At 34.2% G+C, this 20369-nt stretch overlaps 1 protein-coding gene across 1 annotated transcript in view; it reads right to left on the reverse strand.

Annotated features, from left to right (window-relative positions):
• Positions 1-20369, reverse strand: part of LOC123529786 (calcium-binding protein LPS1-alpha-like) — a 54737-nt gene that overhangs the window by 18576 nt on the left and 15792 nt on the right. Inside the window, exons 5-8 of the mRNA XM_045310314.2 lie at positions 11369-11512; positions 10840-11082; positions 2577-2720; positions 811-956 (exon numbers count right to left, since the gene is read on the reverse strand). Of these exons, the coding sequence (XP_045166249.2) occupies positions 811-956; positions 2577-2720; positions 10840-11082; positions 11369-11512 (677 nt within the window). The remainder of the gene's footprint in view (positions 1-810; positions 957-2576; positions 2721-10839; positions 11083-11368; positions 11513-20369) is intronic.

The raw sequence follows: 20369 nt of genomic DNA on the forward strand, positions 1-20369 counted from the left end.
TTTGATACCATTATGTATATAATTCATCATATTTTTTTTTAATTTAATGTACAACGCCAGTGAATATACTATGTGTAAAATTAGGCGTTTAATCAAATAAAGCAGTTTCAGTTTCAGTTTCACAAATTGCACAGTTTCCCGAAGAAATGTGGTTTGTTGGCTGATATAGTATCCTCGGAGTTACTTCGATATCATCATTCTCACAAATTCTGAAGAGTGAAGAAACAACAGTGTATTAAAATCTTGTGTTTCTACTCTACTTGTATCATGTTTCTATTCTGTTACAATGTAATGCTGCCGTGGGTTAATTGAAAATACTACAACTGAGTGTTCTAATAAATATTGCGGGACGCTTTGATGGCTTTTAATTACATAATGATGTTGCCAATCCTTCCTCCTTATTTAATGTCTTTGGTTAGAATGTCAACATTCACTTGTTTGTAGTGGGAAATGGAGGGATGCAACATACCCTCAAAATGATCATTTTCACAGTTTTACATCCCCTCTATATTACTTATTATTTTTGTCTCTAATTTACAATTACATGTGTACATTACCTCCATGTTCTTTATGATTACTTCAAGCATTAATTGCGATCTGTTCAATGCTTGTTATATATTTATGAGTTTATTGAAGGAACAATTTCGTACCAGTTGCGTTTGATCTGCATAGTTCGTAAGCCAAAAGTAGATTTTTATACAAATAAACCTTACCTTCATAATTGACCTGACCATCATTATCCGTATCAGCTTCTCTGATCATTTCATCAACTTCCTCGTCAGTTAGTTTTTCTCCAAGATTTGTCATAACATGTCTTAATTCAGCAGCACTTATGTAACCATTGCCATCCTTATCAAACACTTTAAACGCTTCTTTTATTTCTTCTTCACTGTCAGTATCTTTCATCTTACGCGCCATCATAGTAAGGAATTCTGGGAAATCGATGGTTCCGTTTCCTGAAAATGAATAAGTATCAGTTCTGATACTCAATATCAATATGAATACGTTTCTTATTTTCTTAATTTTACTTTGCATTTCTTATCAGGCATTATGAAATGTCCTTACTGAAACGTAGCTAAGGTAGAAAATCTTGATCTAAGAAAGAAAACAGACAGTAATTATGCATATACGAGGGTTGTTCGATATGTAATGTGTATTGTACAACAGCACGATAAAAGTGTGCACGATTTCAGCGGTACTGATACACATGGATAGCTCTATTCATTACATTTACAATGGTATATACACGAATCTTTAGTTCAACACAGTTTTAAAATAATATTCATTTAAATACAGCCAGTCGTTGACCACTGTTGTAAAAATGGTTGGAAAACATGTTGAGAATATTGAAGAAATTAGAGCTTACATAAAAGTTTCGCACAAAACTCGGGCATTCGGTAAAGCAGATTTTTACTGAATTGGGGGGAAGTTTATAGGTCCCATAACGTATCTACGTGGAGAAAGAAATTTCATAGTGGCTCAGAGTCTGTTAAAGATGCTACAAAATCAGGACGACCGGTGACTGCAACAGACAAGACCAATGTCTCAAAAGTTAGGGAAATAATTGAAAAAGATGGAAGATATACGATTCGCGATATTGCAAAAGCTGTTGGCATATCACTATCGAGAGTACATTTCATTCTGAAGCGTATTTTGAAAGTACGAAAGATTTCTGCCAGATGGTTAACTCATCTATTGACAGATGAACAAAAAAGGGTACGCGTACAAACGACCAAACAATTGCTCAAAAGGTTTCCAAAGTTCAACCAAAGGCAATTTGCAAACATTGCTACTGGTGACGAGACATGGGTGCACTATTTCGAACCAGTTAGGAAAATTGGAAACAAGATATGGCTAACCAAACACGGTAGACGAACTGTAGTTGCCAAAAGGACAATGAGCACAAAGAAGGTCCTCTATGCTATATTCTTCTCATGTGAAGGTATAGCCATACAAGTTCCGGTGTCGAAGGGCAAAAGTGTCACTGGTCGGTATTACCGTGATGTTGTTCTAAAAACGCTCAAGAAATATTATCAGAAAAGACGTCCAGTGACAGGATTTCAACATGTTTGTCTACTGCATGATAATGCTCCAGCACATACATCTGACATTGTAAAGCAATTTCTGAAGTCGGAGAATGTAACCGTCTTGCCACACCCACCGTACTCTCCAGATCTAGCCCTCTGCGACTTTTTCCTTTTTTCAAAACTGAAAAAGTTCTTATCTGGTCGTCGATATAACTCCAGGCAAGCCCTTGGCTCAGCCGTCAGCCAGTGTCTCAGAGGTATACACAAAACAGCCTACCGTGACGCATTTCAGAAGTGGATTCACAGACTGAAATTGTGTATTTCCAACCGCGGAGAATACTTTGAAGGGATGTAAAGTTAATTTGATCATTTGTGTCGGTTCTTTTTAAGATAATACACAATACACATTGCATATCGAACAACCCTCGTATAGTTCCTTTTAAACATTTACGTACACGTTCCTTAGAATTCATGTACATAAATATATAATAGTCACACAGTATAGCAGACATTAAATAACGCGGTTAAAATAACTAAAGAGATACTAACCATCAGCATCCACTTCATTGATCATGTCCTGTAGTTCTGCTTCTGTCGGGTTCTGACCCAGTGACCTCATTACAATTCCCAACTCCTTGGTTGTGATTGTACCATCGCCATCCTTGTCAAAAAGACTGAAAGCCTCCTTGAATTCTGAATAAAATATGTTTATAAGTTACAAATGCGATAAGTGTGTATTCTTTTGTTAGAAATATTAAGATGCAAATAATATTATTGCCTGTTAATACTCACACATGCTAATGCATCAGTTTTAGTTTCTATAAAGTTGTTTTTACTTTCGTTAAGTAGAGTTTACATTTGTCATCAGTTGTCCGGAGATGCTTAAACGATACTGGTTTTGTAAACATAACTACACTTACAGATTTAAGTCGACTCTTAAGCGAAGACGTTCAAATATCCTACAAATCGTATAAGCAAATCCATAAATTAAACCTTCTCACTGTATACGTTCTGATAAATACAGCTTGAACCACGAGTTTGATTTCACAGTTCATTGACAATAAAGCGAGCAAAACTAAATAAATAGCTAAACAAATCTTTCATGAAACGAATGACAGATTAAAAGCATTTTATTGATTTTGATGAGGCAAATCGCTGTACAAAGAAATTTTTTGGTTAGTGTTGAAAAACATTTTACAATACCTACTCTTCTTGCAATAATGTAAGTAAATATTGTCATTAATAGGTGCCCCTTTTAATTATGAAAATATCTTAGGTGAAATTCACTTTTTATTCAGGAAATGTGCATTACTCTTGCTCATTTTTCCTCCGGATGTCATATAATGTTAAATATACCGATGTAATCATAATTATAAATGAAATCGATGTAAAATTATGTTCCAATATATATGAATCAAACTTCAAGTTATTTCTAATATTTCGTTGCCCAGTTCCTTGCTGGGAATGGATTTACAAAGTTATTTCATTACCCTAGATTTTTACAGTCGAAGCAAAAATACTGACCTGCGATTTGCTCTTCCGTCAACTGATCAGCCTAAAAGTAGAATGTTTCACTTTTATGAGATTTAGGAAACACGGTAACTTATTGTTCCATAATACTTTAGCGAATGCCTGGTTTCATGCCTAAAGTGATAAATACAGTATATTTAGGAAAATAATAGTTTCCTATTTCTTGATAATAAATTTTGCTTAAGCAGTTCTGTTAGATATTCATACGTCTTTATCATTTTTTTTCTGGCAAATAATGAAAAATGGTATTCAGATTAAACCATATTTGAAAATATTGTTGGCAAATCCTGTTTGCTTCTTTTAATACAATTGTTACAGTAACACTTTGTCTCATGACTAGAGTCTAAATCATGTAAATTTCCTATTTATTGATTTTTAAAAGAAGGATACTACTTAAGATATAATTGCATTTATTGTATAGTGTATTTCTGGATCTGACTGTATTCGCTCAGTATGTTTATAACATGCACACTGCTCCTTAGTCAGCCAAGGGTGTATGTTATGTTGTGTTTGTAAAATAAATGTTGTTGTCCTGGAATCTTTTTGTTTTAATTAAAATTTTACTAATATATTTCAGCTCGATTGTAATGAAGCTTCAAAGTTATTTAAACCATTCTCGAGTCCGATTCCTGGAAAAACTAGTACTGGCATCATATGAGAGTGCGTGGTCATGACTTTAGTGGGCTCGAACCCACGACCCATAGGTTGAGAAGCCGACACCTTAACCACTAGACCAACGCTCCCCTTTTTGTTTTGAAAGTCATTTTATTGTTTTTATATATACGGAGGGAGGCCTCAAAGTATACCCAAACTTCAGTATTTCATGTTCTAATAAAGGAAACTTGGATTGGTACATGTATAACAGATCAGGCCGTGACAAACTTGTTCCTTTGCGTTGACTCTTTAACTATATCAAGTATTCTTTAATTAGACAATATCCTACCAGATCTGACTGTACATCAAACCTGTTAGGTCTAGCAAACAATATTTCTTTTGATGATTTTAACTTTAAAACGCTTACATTGAAAAATAAAAAAGATATCCCATAAATCTTTATCAGTGTTCATTGATACGCATCAACAAACGGATATACGAAATTAGGAAAGAGAAAACATTTACCTTTAACAAATAAATACAGGTGTAACATTTCGCGCGTTGATACAGAAGTAAGAACAAACATCAAATCGAAATAGTACAACAATAGTATTAGTAAACACACACAATTTAATTTTGGAATTTTTGAGAATTAGATGGCTAGAAGCAAACACTCACCATGACGGATATAAATTAAAATCCTAGTTATTAATTATACGATCACTCCTTTCACCTATGCTGTATGAGTAAGTGACCCGGACACGAATGAAGTATTTTAGATGCGCAATGCGACAAACTACATGAACTGCATGTTAATGTTGCTCAAAGTCATGCACTATTTGTGCTTATGTATCACGTTTTAATACATCCGAAATACAAATTATTCTGACAATCATCAATTTACTTTATATGTATATCTGTTATTCATCTCCTTATGAGAAGCAGAAATATTTGATATTAAAAAGTACTATCTAAAATAACAGAAGCATAATGAACGAAATTTTACTGATTAGTCTATATAAAAATTCCTAAAGATATTTGTTTATTCATTTATTTTCTTGGGTTTAACGTCAAACCGACACAGTTATTGGTCATATGGCGACTTTGCAGCTGTGATGGTGGAGGACGACCTCGAGTGCCCCTCCGTGCATTATTTCATCACGAGCGGGAACATGGGTAAAACCACCGACCTTCCGTAAGCCAGCTGGATGGCTTCCTCACATAAAGAATTCAATCAAAAAGGTATAAACATTAAATAAAGTGTAGAGAGTAAGCTTAGACTGTTTTCAACGCCAGTAAGCTATATTGGAACTTCTTTTCTCTTATAGTAAATTCAAAATTCAAGAGTAGTCAATAGTATAAAAGTCATAACAGAACAGAAGAGAATCACATGCTCTTTACTATAAAGTTACCAAAACATACCAAATCAGCCTGAAAAAAAGTAATTAAAGATTTTATATCTAAACAAATCCTTGCAGTATTTCACTATCAATATGATTCCATAAATCTCTGAGAATATCCTTTTTTGAGTTATTCTAACAGTTATATACAGAAGACTGTATGCAAATAAAAAGTAACATTTTATTTTCATGAACACTTTACCGTTTTTGTCATGAAGGTTTGGTCCATTTTCGTGAAACTTATCTGGTTTTCTTATGCAGAAATGGGCATTTACGCTATTTTTTCCACTTAATATTTGCAGTTCTTTTCAAGAAAAGCTTTTATGTTTTCGCAAAAACTGTTCTGTTTTTCGTGAAATCTCGATACATTTTCGCGAAACTTATCTGGTTATCGTATGCAGAAATATGCCACCATAAAAATATCAGCTTTCAATTTTCTGTTATTTCTTATATCACCGCGTAACTGAAGGCACCCTTACTGAGAGGAAGTTGCATTAGCTAAGCTAACTGTTATTAACTGTTATTAAATAATACTTTCTTGCAGGACTTAAAACTGACTTATAAATTAATTATTGTATAAACAAGAGCTGTCGGAGGAGAGCAGCGTTCGATTATTCAATTGAATAAATATACAAAATCGAGAAATGGGTATACTTTTGTTAATTGCGAAACAGGGGTATGAAACCTGTACATTGCATATCAGCTCACGACAATGGAAAAGTGTGTGATGTTTCAATCCATTCACATTACATGTAGTTGGTACTGAGAAACCAGGTTACATAAAAAATAACCAAAATCGTCTTAGTAAAAAATGGACAGGTAAAACTGCAAAGTAGATTTATGGAATATGTGCACTGCATGTCACGTCATGACAGTGAACAAGTTTGTGAAGCTTCAGTACATTTCCGTTAATTAGTACTGAGATACAGGTTTGCATACAAAAACTTAACCGAAACACGATATAATTTTGTAAAATGCAAAGTAGAGTTATGTGCAGTGCAAGTTAACAAGTGTGTCAAGTTTCAATCCATTCCCATAATTGGGTACTGAGATAACATACAAAACAAACAAAACATTTTAAGTCGAAAAGGGGCATAATTTTGTGAAAAAGCAAACCAGATTGATGAAACTCAAGCAATGTAAGTCAGTTTATCACATTAAATAAGTGTGTGTAGTTTCAATGCATTCCCACAAGGTTTGAGATACCAGCTTACATACAAAAACTCGGGACGTCGACACCGACGCCGGCGCAGACGCGAGCGCCGACGGGGACTCCGACGCATGGGTGAGTCGAATAGCTCTACCTTTTCTTTGAATAGTCAGGCTTACAAGAGTGTAACCCATGAGAAAAGTGTGCATGTGCTATATAACAAAAGGTTTTAAACAAATGTATGTCTTATTTTATCTGCTCGGCCAGCCATATTTTGGAAACCGTATATCGCACATATTTTATATTTGGTTTAAGTGCATATGACTCCTGTCTACACCTATATATGTTTTTGAGAGCAAAATCAACCCAGTATGGGCCCTAACCATCTAACATGTGACGAATCTTCGGAATCCATACAACAATTTATCGAAATAAGCATTTTGGCCCTTGTTATGATTGAGCATACTGAACTGTTGTTAACGGTTACTGTTAGTGTTAGTATTTTCACTCAGACCTTTTTCCTTACAAAACCTTTGTAGATGAACTCAGCACTAGAGTTGTCTAGAAATCTCTATGCTGATAACTAACTACTTGATGTGAGGTAAATCTATTAACCTGAGGATAGTTTTAAGTAAATGCAACCAGAAGATTGAGAACTGCAATTTCTCTTCGTCGGGTACTTGTAATACCGGTCTTGAAATGTTTAGTCAGTCCAGTCAGCTATAGTACAGTACGACAATTTAAGGAGGTAGGTTACCTTTATATTTGTATATGCGCATGTCCAACTGGAAGCTAACGTGACGATTTACGACGACGTTTACGACAAACTAAATGTGTTTTTATATCCATTTTCTGAAACAACAAACAAAAAACAACAACAACAAACATGAACCTGCCTCCGATCTGATGCTTAATAGTTTAATGATGCAGAAATAATAAATAAATTGCCGCAGAAACGCTTCAAAACATTTTGCCTTAAAATGATGTCATTGACGTCATGACTTAACGTATCAGTTACCGCGCAAATTACTAGCTTTTATTTTGAAAGTACGTAATTCTGTGCACTTTCTTTATTTGAACTATTTTTAAACAGCCCTTATTTGCTGGAATATTTTTATGAGTCTTTCACTCTAAATAATGATCAGTATTTTGCTTCTTTTATGTAGTTATATTGAAATGTTATGCGGAATGTAAGAAAATTGATGATAGTAACTCATGTTATTGGGAATATAGATGGATGAATGGTTACTTATTACGGCCATTTTCAAATAAAAATTGAGCAGTTTAATTTGTAATACCTATTTTTCAGTTTCCTTTGATATTTTGTTTATACAAAAAATAAGCTCTAACGTTGTTCAAATTTCGGTAGAAAATTGTTGTTTCTTGAATCAAATTGATGTTACCTTGGAAGTGAAGCTCGTGACCTATATATCTAAATGTACAATTTAACGTTGACAATGTTCTATTTAAAATAAGGAACACAGAATCGGTTTTGTATTTACATTTCAACATTGTACATGAAAATAATAGCAGCATGCAGAACATTTTTCCATAAAAACTGTCAGACGAGGTAAAAATTTAAGTTGTTTAAATGAATGCAAATAACATGAAAATATTATTTACGTTAGAAATAAGTTGATTTAAAGCAAATTAGTTGTTTTAATGCAAATAACACGAAAATATTACTTACGTTAGAAATAAATTGCTTTAAAGCTACGTTAACAAGAAAGATAATTTTATTTACTATTGTTTATAAGAAATTACGATAAAAAGCAAGATATAAGCTATCCTAAACATTTCTGTTGCCATGGTTATTTTGAACTTAAAGAAACATATGGCACCATTTAAAGTGTTGGGTAATACCATGTTGATCAGTAACAGAATGGCACTGAAGCCGTCGAAAAAACCCGTTTTCATGCGTAGTAGTTAAAAATGTGATAAAATGCGTTACCATGGAAACATGAGCCCCGCGACATATACGTATCAAGCTTATATTAGAAAGCTAACGTGCATGCTAGTAAAATTATCAATTATGCAGACTTCTAGGGACAACAATGAAACTGAAATACACTGAAAAGTGTTAAATATTCGTATTTTCCTTCTTTAAATATACCTTCGAAGGTCATGAATTTCAAACCTGGATAAAAATTATACTTGAAAGGACTGAGATAAACGAAATTGAGATTGTAGCATTAAATTACACGAAATACAGAAATTTGCTGCGGTTCAACTAATTTGAATTTCAGCTGGTAACAAGGTAACCTACCTCTTTAAGGCCCTTCTTGAATTATTCATTTTCATAGCTTTTCTAGATATTGTATGTTTAGCTTTTTTTCCAGTCAGTTTTTTAACAGAATATTTAAAAGTTTTAAAAATACAGCTGAATAAATATCTTACACTGTAGAGACAAGGCAAGGCTTAACAAAGTGCATTGCATTAGCTATTATGCAAACTGCTACATGTGCTCAATGAAAAATTGAAAAAGTAAACGCACAAGCCTTGATCTAAAATGTTACTCGAGCAGGTAACTGGTAAACAAATTTTTTCAATTATATTTTAGTAAATCGTGTCTTATTACCCTCATGAAACACTATAGATTACAGTTATATTGTACTGGGCGGGTCTTTAATATAGAGATATCACGCGTTTTTCGGTTGCAACATTTGGAGAAACCGGTAGATTCCGCCGATGCCTAAAACTGCAAGGGCGAGGGCATAAGCGTATTCCGATGAAATTCGAACGTAATACAGGAAGTAAGCATACGTCAACGCTATTGCAGCATCAAACGTGTAAAAAGCTTACCTAAATATCTATCAGCCATTATTTCTTCTTCAACTTGTTTTGATTATTCTTAAGTTATCGTTATACGTTTATGTCTCGCCGCGAAATGTACAATTATAGTAAGGCCTTATAACAATGCGCGATCTTCTTGTTAAAAACCGTGTGCTCTCTTGTACATTACATACATTGAAAACGACAGCATCAGCAGATTTATGGAATAACAAATCAGGATACTGCATACATGTTATGTATGGAATAGGTGTCTCATTATTTTTTTTTTTTCATTTTTTTGTAAATAGTGGTATCTGAATTCAATTTTCACTCATTTAAGGTGCAATCTCTTTTGCAATTCTTTAAGCTATAAGAAAGTTAAGTGAGGTTTAGACTATCAGAGAACTACAATGATTATCCAAGACCAGTAACGTATTTTGAAATAGTTTATTGAACTATTAAAAATAGTCCACAGTGTCAGGTTGTTAACACTTAACTATCTCCATATTTGATAACAGTGTAATGGTTATTATACAGAACAGAACTGATAATATTTAATAAAATTTAATATTGATAACATTTCATATAACTGAAAAAAAGTGTTATTGTTCCACAAAGTAGTATGCATAGAATAATACATATTTTGATAAAATAAAGTAGGATTTCATTATTATGTCATATTTTGTTTGTGTATTTCTATTGTCTTTTGTAGAATCTGCAATGGCTCGTAAAATGCAAGTTTCACAAATTGCACAATTTCCCGAAGAAATGTGGTTTGATGACGGATATAGTATACTCGGAGCTACTTTGACATCATCATTTTCACAAATTCTGTAAAAGGAAGAAACAAACGTATTAAAATCTTGTGTTACTACTCTATTTGTGTCATGTTTGTAATCTGTTGCAATGTAATGCTGCCGTGGGTAACTTGAAAATGCTACAACAGAGGTGTGTGATCTCGAGTGTTCAAACAGATATTGTGGGGCGCTTTGATGACTTTTAATTTTATTTGATTTTGATTTATCCTTCTTCTTTAGTTCAGGCTTTTAGAATGTAAACACTCACTTGTTTCTAATATCATTACTTTTCTATAGGGATTGATGTAACATAATCTCAAAAAAGATCATCTTCACTTTGTTCCATACCCTTATATACATGTATTACTTATTATTTATGTCTATAATTTACAGTTGAATAATTGTATACATTACCTTCATGTTCTTTATCATAAATTCAAGCATTAATTGCGATCGGTTCAATGTTTGTTTTATATTCATGGGTAGAAGACAGAAACAATTTCGTACAAGTTGTGTTTTATTAGCATGATTCGTAAGCAAAAAGAAGACTTTTATACAATTAACCGTACCGTCATAATTGACCTGACCATCACCATCAACATCAGCTTCCCTGATCATTTCATCAACTTCCTCATCAGTTAGTTTTTCTCCAAGATTTGTCATAACATGTCTTAATTCAGCAGCACTTATGTAACCATTGCGATCTTTATCAAACACTTTAAACGCTTCTTTTATTTCTTCCTCACTGTCAGTGTCTCTCAATTTACGCGCCATCATAGTAAGGAATTCTGGGAAATCGATGGTTCCGTTTCCTGAAAATGAATAAGTTTCAGTTCTGATAATCAATGTTCATCAGATATACTTTCTGTCTTATTTTCTTTATGTTACTTTGTATCTTTTTATCAGGTATTGTAAAATGTCTTCACTGAAATATAGATAAGTTGAAAATCTTGATTTGGGAAAAAGACCGACCAGATATTGTGCATATATCGTTCCTTTTAAACATTTAAGTACACTTTCCTTGGAATTTATGTACATCAATATGTAACAGTTACACAGTATATAAGACGCCCTTAAAATAACTCAAGAGATACTAACCATCAAAGTCCACTTCATTGATCATGTCCTGTAATTCTGCTTCTGTCGGATTCTGACCCAATGACCTCATTACTGTTCTCAACTCCTTGGTTGTGATTGTGCCATCGCCATCCTTGTCAAAAAGACTGAAAGCTTCCTTGAATTCTGCATAAAACATAAACATGCTATGTGCAGATACAATGTTCAGAGAAAATACTTCATCTGCTCCTTTCTTTAAAAGTTACAAATGCGACAAGTGTGTATTCTGTGCTTAGAAGAAATGGTGTGCAAAGATTATATGACCTTAACACTCCCACATGCTAATTCATAATTGTTTGTTTTCTGCAAAGTTGTTTCTGCTTTCGTTAAGTAGAGTTTACATTTGTCATCAGTTGTTCGGAGATGCTTAAACGATACTGCTTTTGTAAAATAATTACACTGACGAATTTAAGTCGTCTTTTAAGGAGGTAGGTTACCTTGTTACAAGGGTAAATTCAAACTAGTTGAACCGCAACGTCTTTTTGTAGTTCGTGTTATATGAAGTTTTAATTGCTAAAATCTCAGTTTCGTTTGTCTCTGTTCCTTCAAGTTCAGTTTTTATCCAGGTTTGAAGAACATGACCCTCCAAAGGTATTTCATATGGAAAGAAGAAGGAAAATACGGATATTTATCACTTTTCAGTGTATTTTAGTTTCATTGATATCCGTAGAAGTCAGCATAATCTATAATTTTACTAGTATGCACGTTAGCTTTCTAATATAAGCTTAAAATGTATATGTCGCGGGGCTCGTGTTTCCATGGTAACGCATTTTCTTTCATTTTTAGACAGCTATGTATAAAAATAGGGGTTTTCGACGGCTTCAGTGCCATTCTGTTAATGAACAACATGGAATATTTGGGTAATATTATCAGCAAAATACCAAGCACTATACATGGTACCCTATTTTTCTTAAAGTTTAAAGTAACCATGACAACAGAGATGTTTAAAATGGCTTATATCTTGCTTTTTGTCGTAATTTCTTATAAAATAATATTGAATAAGATTATCTTTCTAGTTGATGTAGCTTTAAAACATATTATTTCTAACGTAAGTTATATTTTCGTGTTATCTGCATTTATTCAAACACATTTCTAAGCTTAGAATACTTACAGCAGTACCCCTCGTCTGGCATTGTTCATGGAAAAATCGTTCAGCATGCTACTATTATTCTCATGGATATTGATGAAATGAAAATAAAAAGCCGAAGCTGTGTTTCTTAAATAGACTAGTGTCAACGCTTTTGAATTTTACCTTAAGATACATAGGTCACGGGCTTCGTTTCCATGGTAACATCATTTCAATTCAAGAAACCACAATTTTCTACTGAAATTTGAACAATTTTAGATCTTATTTTAAGAATATAAGTAACAAATTATCAACGGAACCTGAAAAATAGGTATTACAAATCAAACTGCTAGAATTTTTATGCGAAAATGGCCGTAACAAGTAACCTCTCACCTAACTATATTTCAAATAACATTGGTTACCATCATCCATTTTCGTACATTCCGCATAACATTTCAATGTAACTACATAAAAGAAGCAAAATATTGATTATTATTCAGAGCAAAAGACTCATAAAAAATATTTCAGCAAATAATGGTTATTTGAAAATAGTTTGAATAAAGAAAATGCACAGAATTACGTACTTTCAAGATAAAAGCTATTAATTTTGCGCGGTAACTGACACGTAACGTCATGACGTCAATGACGTCATTTTAAGGCAACATTGTTTTAAAGCGTTTCTGCGGCAATTTATTCATTATTTCTGCATTATTAAACCATAAAGCGTCAGATCGAAGACAGATCTATGATTTGTTTTCAGAAGAATGAATATACAAACACATTTAGTTTGTCGTAAACGTCGTCGTAAATCGTCACGTTAGCTTCCGGTTGGACATGCGCACATACAAATATAAAGGTAACCTACCTCCTTAAGCGAAGACGTTCAAGGATCTTACAAACCGTACAAGCTAAACCATAAAACGTGAACGATAGTGTTTGATCATAATGAAGGTAACAGGGTTTCCTCCCACGTTGTAAGTTCTGACAAATACAGCTTGAACCACAGCTTTGATTTCCGATTCCTTTTACAGGTTTAATTCGTAATTCATTGTCAGTAAAGCGAAAAAAAAACCACTAAATAAATAGCTAACCAAATCTTTCAGAAAACGAATGAAAGATTGAAAGCATTTCATTGATTTTAATGAGGCCAATCGATGTAAAAAGGTTTCTTTTGGTTACTGTTGGACAATATTTTACATTATCTTGCCTCCTACAAGATTCTTGCATTTCTATTGGTCAATAGACGTCACGTGGAGACAGGATATATTCCATATCCTGCTAGTACATTTCAGATATGAATTACGATTAAAAACAAAATGGCTGCCGCATCGCTAGCGTAATTGAATCAAGTCAGATTATAAGCTCCAGCTATACATATCGTTTCCGAGATAAAAAAATTAGTGTTTTTTCCCCCGTTCTACTTTGTCCTATCTAAATTAGGTTCGTGAAGTTAGTGGCAATAGAAGAACAGAAAGTCTGTATGGGACGACAACGATTGCCAGGTTGAAATGATGTTTTAGTTAAATCATCGTAAAGCAAAGGAATTAACACATTTGTAAGACAGTAGTTTGCTGTAGGATCATTTAATCTACCTGCAAGATGAAGGAATTAACTAGAAACGGGACGAAATCCGAAGTTTTAAGACATTTCTGACATCTTGGAATCTGATGATTTTTCGAAAGGAAGGAACATAAAAAAATTTCAAAACCAGTTCATAACCTGTATAAATGAGCTTCTGTGTTTTGTGATTCAGTCAAAATACAGTTCATTTTGCATTTTATGACTGGTGTTAATCAACTCATTCAACTATAATCAAATCATGATGACCAGAGAAGATTGCAGGCTTCCAGTCTGCACTGTAACTGCAAGTAGCTGTATTAATATAAAAATTATTTCAATTACGGCGAGGATGTAAAAGGTAGCGTTACACTGCTTGTTGGTGACAGGATACGGGATATACGCTGTCTCGAAAATCCATATCAGGCTCGAGCTTCGCTCTCGCCTGATATGAATTTCCTCGACAGCGTATATCCCGTATCCTGTCACCAACAACCAGTGTAACTAATAATGCCTACTCTTCTTGCTATAATGTACGTTAAATATTGTCATTAATAGGTGTCTCTTTTAATTATTAATTATGAAAACATCCTGAAATGTTTTCATTTTATACCTAAAATTCAAATTTTATTCAGCATATGTGCATTAGCTTTGGCTAATAAACATTTTGCCTCCGGATGCCTTATGGTGTAATATACCAATAAAACCATCATAATTATGTACGAAATCGAGGTTAAATTATATTCAAGAATATGTGAATCAAACTTCAAATTATTTCTTATATTTTACTTTCCCCGTTCCTTGCTGCTATAGATTTAGTTCATTACAATAAATTTTTACAATCGTAGCAAATATACTGACCTGCGATTTGCTCTTCCGTCAACTGATCCGCCTGAAAGTAGAATGCTTCACTTTTATGATATTGACAAAACATAGTAACATAGTAATGTACTTTAGCGAGTGTATAGTGTAATGAAAACTAACTTTAGCCTGTAGTGTTCAAATAAAATTATTTTAAAGGAAAATATTAATATTAAGTAGTTTCATATTTCTTGATAATTAGTTTTGCAACAGCAGTTCTGTTAGATTTTCATACGTCTATATCTTTATCTTTTCTGGCAAATCATTGAAGTTATATTCATATTAAACCATATTTAAAAAAACAAACATTCTTGGCAAGTCCTGTTTGTTTCCTTTAATACCATTGTAACAGTACCATTTTGTCTCATGACTATAGTCCAAATCCTGTCAATATTTTCATTTCTGTATATTTTTAAAGGAAACATACAATTTGAGATATAATTGCATTTATTGTACATTATATTTCAGATCTGACTGTATTCACTTGGTATATTTATAATAAACACACTGCGTCTTAGCCAGCCAAAGGTTTGTTGTGTCGTGTTTGTTAGATAAATGTCGTTGTTCTGGCATCCTTTGGGGTTGAAAGTCATTTTACTGCATTTCTTCGTTATATATGGAGGGAAGCCTCAAAGTATACCAGACTTCAGCATTTTATGTTCTAATACACGAAACTTGGATTGGTACATGTATAACAGATCAGGCCGTGACAAACTTGGTCCTTTACGTGGATTCGTTTACTTAGACAAAATTCTGCCAGAAGTGACAGTAAAGGTCAAGCAAGTAACATTTCATTTGATGATTTCAAAGTTAAAACGCTTACATAAAAATATAAAAAGACATTCCATAAATCTTTATCAGCATCTAATATTAATGTTAGTTTATACAGAATTTATTTTAGGTCGATTGTGAAGGAAGTTCTACAACTTATATTAATCACTCTCGACACCTCATTCCTGATGGAATCCATCGCCACGAGGGTATGAGAGAAGAGGCCAGTTTCCCTTTTAATGCTGAGCGCCAAGCAAGGGAGCTACTGGTACCATTTTTCACGTCTTTGGTATGACGCGGCGGGGATCGAACCCGCGACCTCCCGCACTCGAAGCGGACGCTCTACCACTAGGCTATCGAGGCGGTTAATATTAATGTTAACTGATACACATCAACAAACGGATTTAAGAAATAACGAAAGATGAAAGATTTACCTTAAAAAGACAAATGCAGGTGTAAATTTTCGCGCGATAATACAGAAATAAGGCCAAACATCAAATTGAAACTAGAAAATGCTTTTGTAAAAAAGCGCATGTCTCCCCCAATGCAAAGTCCTATAGGCAAGAAGTCAATAGGGGTCAGGAGCGAAAGTCAAAGAGACACTGATGGTTGGCTGCAATAGGGATCATCTATTTGGCATGTCCAGTCATCCCGCTAAATTTCAACACTCTTGGCCTAGTGGTTCTCAAGTCACTATTCAGGCTCCTGTGACCTTGACCTTTGATCAAGTGACCTCAAAATATATAGGGGTCATCTACTCTGCATGTCCAATCATCCTATTAAGTTTCAACATTGTAGGTCAAGTGGTTCTCAAGTTAATTCCAAAAAATGATTTTACATGAACAGGCCACTGTGACCTTGACCTTTAATAGACTGACCCCAAAACCAATAGGGGTCATCTACTCTGCATGTTCAATCATCCTATGAAGTTTCAACATTCTGGGTCAAGTGGTTCTCAAGTTATTGATCGGAACTGGTTATCAATGTTCAGGCCCCTGTGACCTTGACCTTTAACGAAGTGACCCAAAAAACAATAGGGGTCATTTACTCTGCATGATCAATCATCGTATGAAGTTTCAACATTCTGGGTCGAGAGGTTCTCAAGTTATTGATTGGAAATGGTTTTCCATGTTCAGGCCCCTGTGGCCTTGACCTTTAACAGAGTGACCCTAAAATCGTTAGGGGTCATCTACTCTGCATGACCAATCATCCTATGAAGTTTCATCATTCTGGGTCAAGTGGTTCTCAAGTTACTGACCGGAAATGGTTTTCAATGTTCGGGTCCCTGTGACCTTGACCTTTCATAGAGTGACCCCAAAATCGTTAGGGATCATCTACTCTGCATGATCAATCATCCTGTTAAGTTTCTACATTCTGGGTCAAGTGGTTCTCAAGTTATTGACCGGAAATGGTTTTCAATGTTCAGGCCCCTGTGGCCTTGACCTTTAATGGAGTGACCCCAAAATCGATAGAGGTCATTTACTTTGCATGTACAATCATCCTATGAAGTTTCAACATTCTGGGTCAAGTGGTTCTCTAGTTATTGATCGGAAATGGTTTTCCAGGTTCAGGCCCCTGTGACCTTGACCTTTGATGGAGTGATCCCAAAATCAATAGAGGTCAATTACTCTTTATGACCAATCATCCTATGAAGTTTCAACATTCTGGGTCAAGTGGTTCTCTAGTTATTGATCGGAAATGGTTTTTAAATGTTCAGGCCCCTGTGACCTTGACCTTTGACGGAGTGACCCCAAAATCAAAAGTGGTCATCTTCTCTTCATGACCAATCATCCTATGAAGTTTCAAGATTTGGGGTCAAGTGGTTCTCTAGTTATTGATCAGAAATGGTTTTCAATGTTCAGGCCCCTGTGACCTTGACCTTTGACGGAGTGACCCCAAAATCAATAGGGGTCATTTACTTTTCATGACCAATTATCCTATGAAGTTTCAAGATTCTGGGTCAAGTGGTTCTCTAGTTATTGATCGGAAATAGTTTTCAATGTTCAGGCCCCTGTGACCTTGACCTTTGACGGAGTGATTCCAAAATCAATAGGGGTCATGTACTCTTCATGAGCAATCATCCTATGAAGTTTCAACATTCTGGATCAAGTGGTTCTCTAGTTATTGATCGGAAATGGTTTTCAATATTCAGGCCCCTGTGACCTTGACCTTTGACGGAGTGACCCCAAAAACAATAGGGATCGTCTACTCCAGCAGCCCTACAACCCTATGAAGTTTGAAGGTTTTAGGTCAAATGGTTCTCCAGTTATTGCTCGGAAATGAAGTGTGACGTACGGACGGACGGACGGACAGGGCAAAAACAATATGTCTCCTGGGGGAGACATAATAATACCACATTAATATCGGTAAATACTCGAAATTTGATTTTGGAATGTTTGAGAACTAGATGGCTAGAAGCAAATGCTCACCATAATGGATATAAATTAAAATCCCAGTTATTAATGTATGATCACTCCTTTAACGTTTTCAACTTTCGCTATGCTGTATTACTATGTGATATGGACACGAAAGAATTATCCAAATGCGCATTGCGGCAAAACTAGATGAATTACGTATTACTGTTGCTCACATCAACAGCTTGTCAAGTTTGTATGAGTTTCTTATATCAATCAATTTTCTTTTATATCATTCATTATATCATTCATGTGTATGCTGCTAACATTAAATATAATTATAGAACATTTAGTAATGCTCTGTTTTCAAGTTGTATTAACGAAGTGCGAAGTATAAAGTGTGTTAAACTTTGCAGTATCTGCTTTAAATATTTGATTATTAGTTTTAGTTTTATTTCACTGACAGCCAAGACTGGTAGATTTATGAATCAACATTAGTTTGTATATGTATATATATACACACACACACAAACTAATGTTGATTTATATTACGCGAAAGATGTACTTTTATTGCCACAAAATGCAATTGACTCACAGTGAGGATACTTTAACATATTTCGGTTTTGTTATAAAGTAAGTGCAGTTATTAATCTGTCACAGCTGCATGTAATTACATGGTCAGTAACCTTGATATATCTATCATCGGAAATATCAACCGATCAATGAATGTAGAACTGCTAATGTATAACATATTGTAGCGGTTGAATTGTTCTCTTGTTACGCCTTCTACAAAACAACAACAACAACAACAACGACGACGACAACAACAAGAAAGAGAAAACATCACACGCACGCACGCACGCACGGACGCACGCACGCGCGCGTGCAAACACATGTACCTTAGGAAAATCGTGTTATTATTACTTTTCTATATAGACATTTATAATTATATATGGCCTTTCCATGGAAAACGTATTATTGTCAAAAATCAAAGCTGACAGAATAAAATATCCATGAATCACATTCTTTTACCTTTCAAATCTGAAAACTTTATGAAATCATTTTTACATTTTCAAGACTTGCAGTACTTTCAAGTATGTCACCGAAGGTATTTAGAGATGTGACGTTAAGAACATCATGATCTGAATTACATATTACTAGTTCCTGCATGTAAATAAGGAAAAACTATAAAGCTTTTCTAGAATTATTATGCAATAATTATATCATCATCATGTCACTTATAAATGCAGGTTTTCTCATAAAACAGCCCATATAGATATTGCATTAGGCACTTATGCAGGTTTTCTCATAAAACAGCCCATATATATATATTGCATTAGGCAGACACTGAAAATATACATCTCTCATATTACTTCATTCATTTACATAATTATCTTAACAGATATGTATAATCATGTTTATTAGATCATTTCCTTCAGCTAAAAGCATGTAATATTGTTAAAAACGTAATGTCTAATGTCATGTAGTTACCAATTTTAATAAACTGAATGATACTAATATAATATTTTTTTTGTATATTCAACAACAGTGTGTACTGCTCATGCCTATATATTTACTGTATCTAGCACGGACCTCAGTATGAAATAAGTATAATACAATCTAACGTGATATACTTTGGGAAAACCTTGTCATCATATTTGTTTAACACATATTGCTCGAACTGCAACATGTCCAGGACACAGTAACTATCTATCCGGTTCTTAAATAACTTCATTGTATACCTGTGAGATATAGCACTGCAGCATTGTCCTAAGGAAACTTAGAGGAGTGTATAGGCCGACTACAAGCCTTATGTAAAAGAAAACAGCAAGATAAGTTAAGCCAAAGATTGGACTTTGCATATATAGCGCCCGGACTTTCGAACTAAAGTATATTTCAACACCAAAGTAAATATAATTTCAAAGTGTATTAACGAATTATATCTATATGCTCTTTCTGGTTTGGTGTTATATCTGCATTTGATTAATTAAAAGAATATTTTCAGTTTTGTGATCGTTTTTAGTCGTATGTTTTCCGCGAAATACGTTTTAAAGTGCGTATTGGCTATTACATTGACTTTAGATTGTCAGCTCTGGTTTGTACGCCCGGATGTAAATCGTTTCCTTCACCCCTCTTTCAAACCACGGGCGGTTTTGGCCTAGGTTTTGTACATTGTAAGTTGTTACTGAATGCCCTGGATTATCAACATGGAGAAGGCGTGATACTTCACTAGCTTCACTTGCTTGAATAAGGTCTTCTATGTTCACTAAATAAAACAACGAGCAGTGAACAATTGCAGTTTTAAAGGTGTGTCAAAAAATGGCTGAAATCTATGAAAGCAAATATCCTTTTTTTGTTTACTATTAATTGAAAT

Source organism: Mercenaria mercenaria, chromosome 1 (assembly GCF_021730395.1).
Source record: "Mercenaria mercenaria strain notata chromosome 1, MADL_Memer_1, whole genome shotgun sequence".
NCBI lineage: Eukaryota > Metazoa > Mollusca > Bivalvia > Venerida > Veneridae > Mercenaria > Mercenaria mercenaria.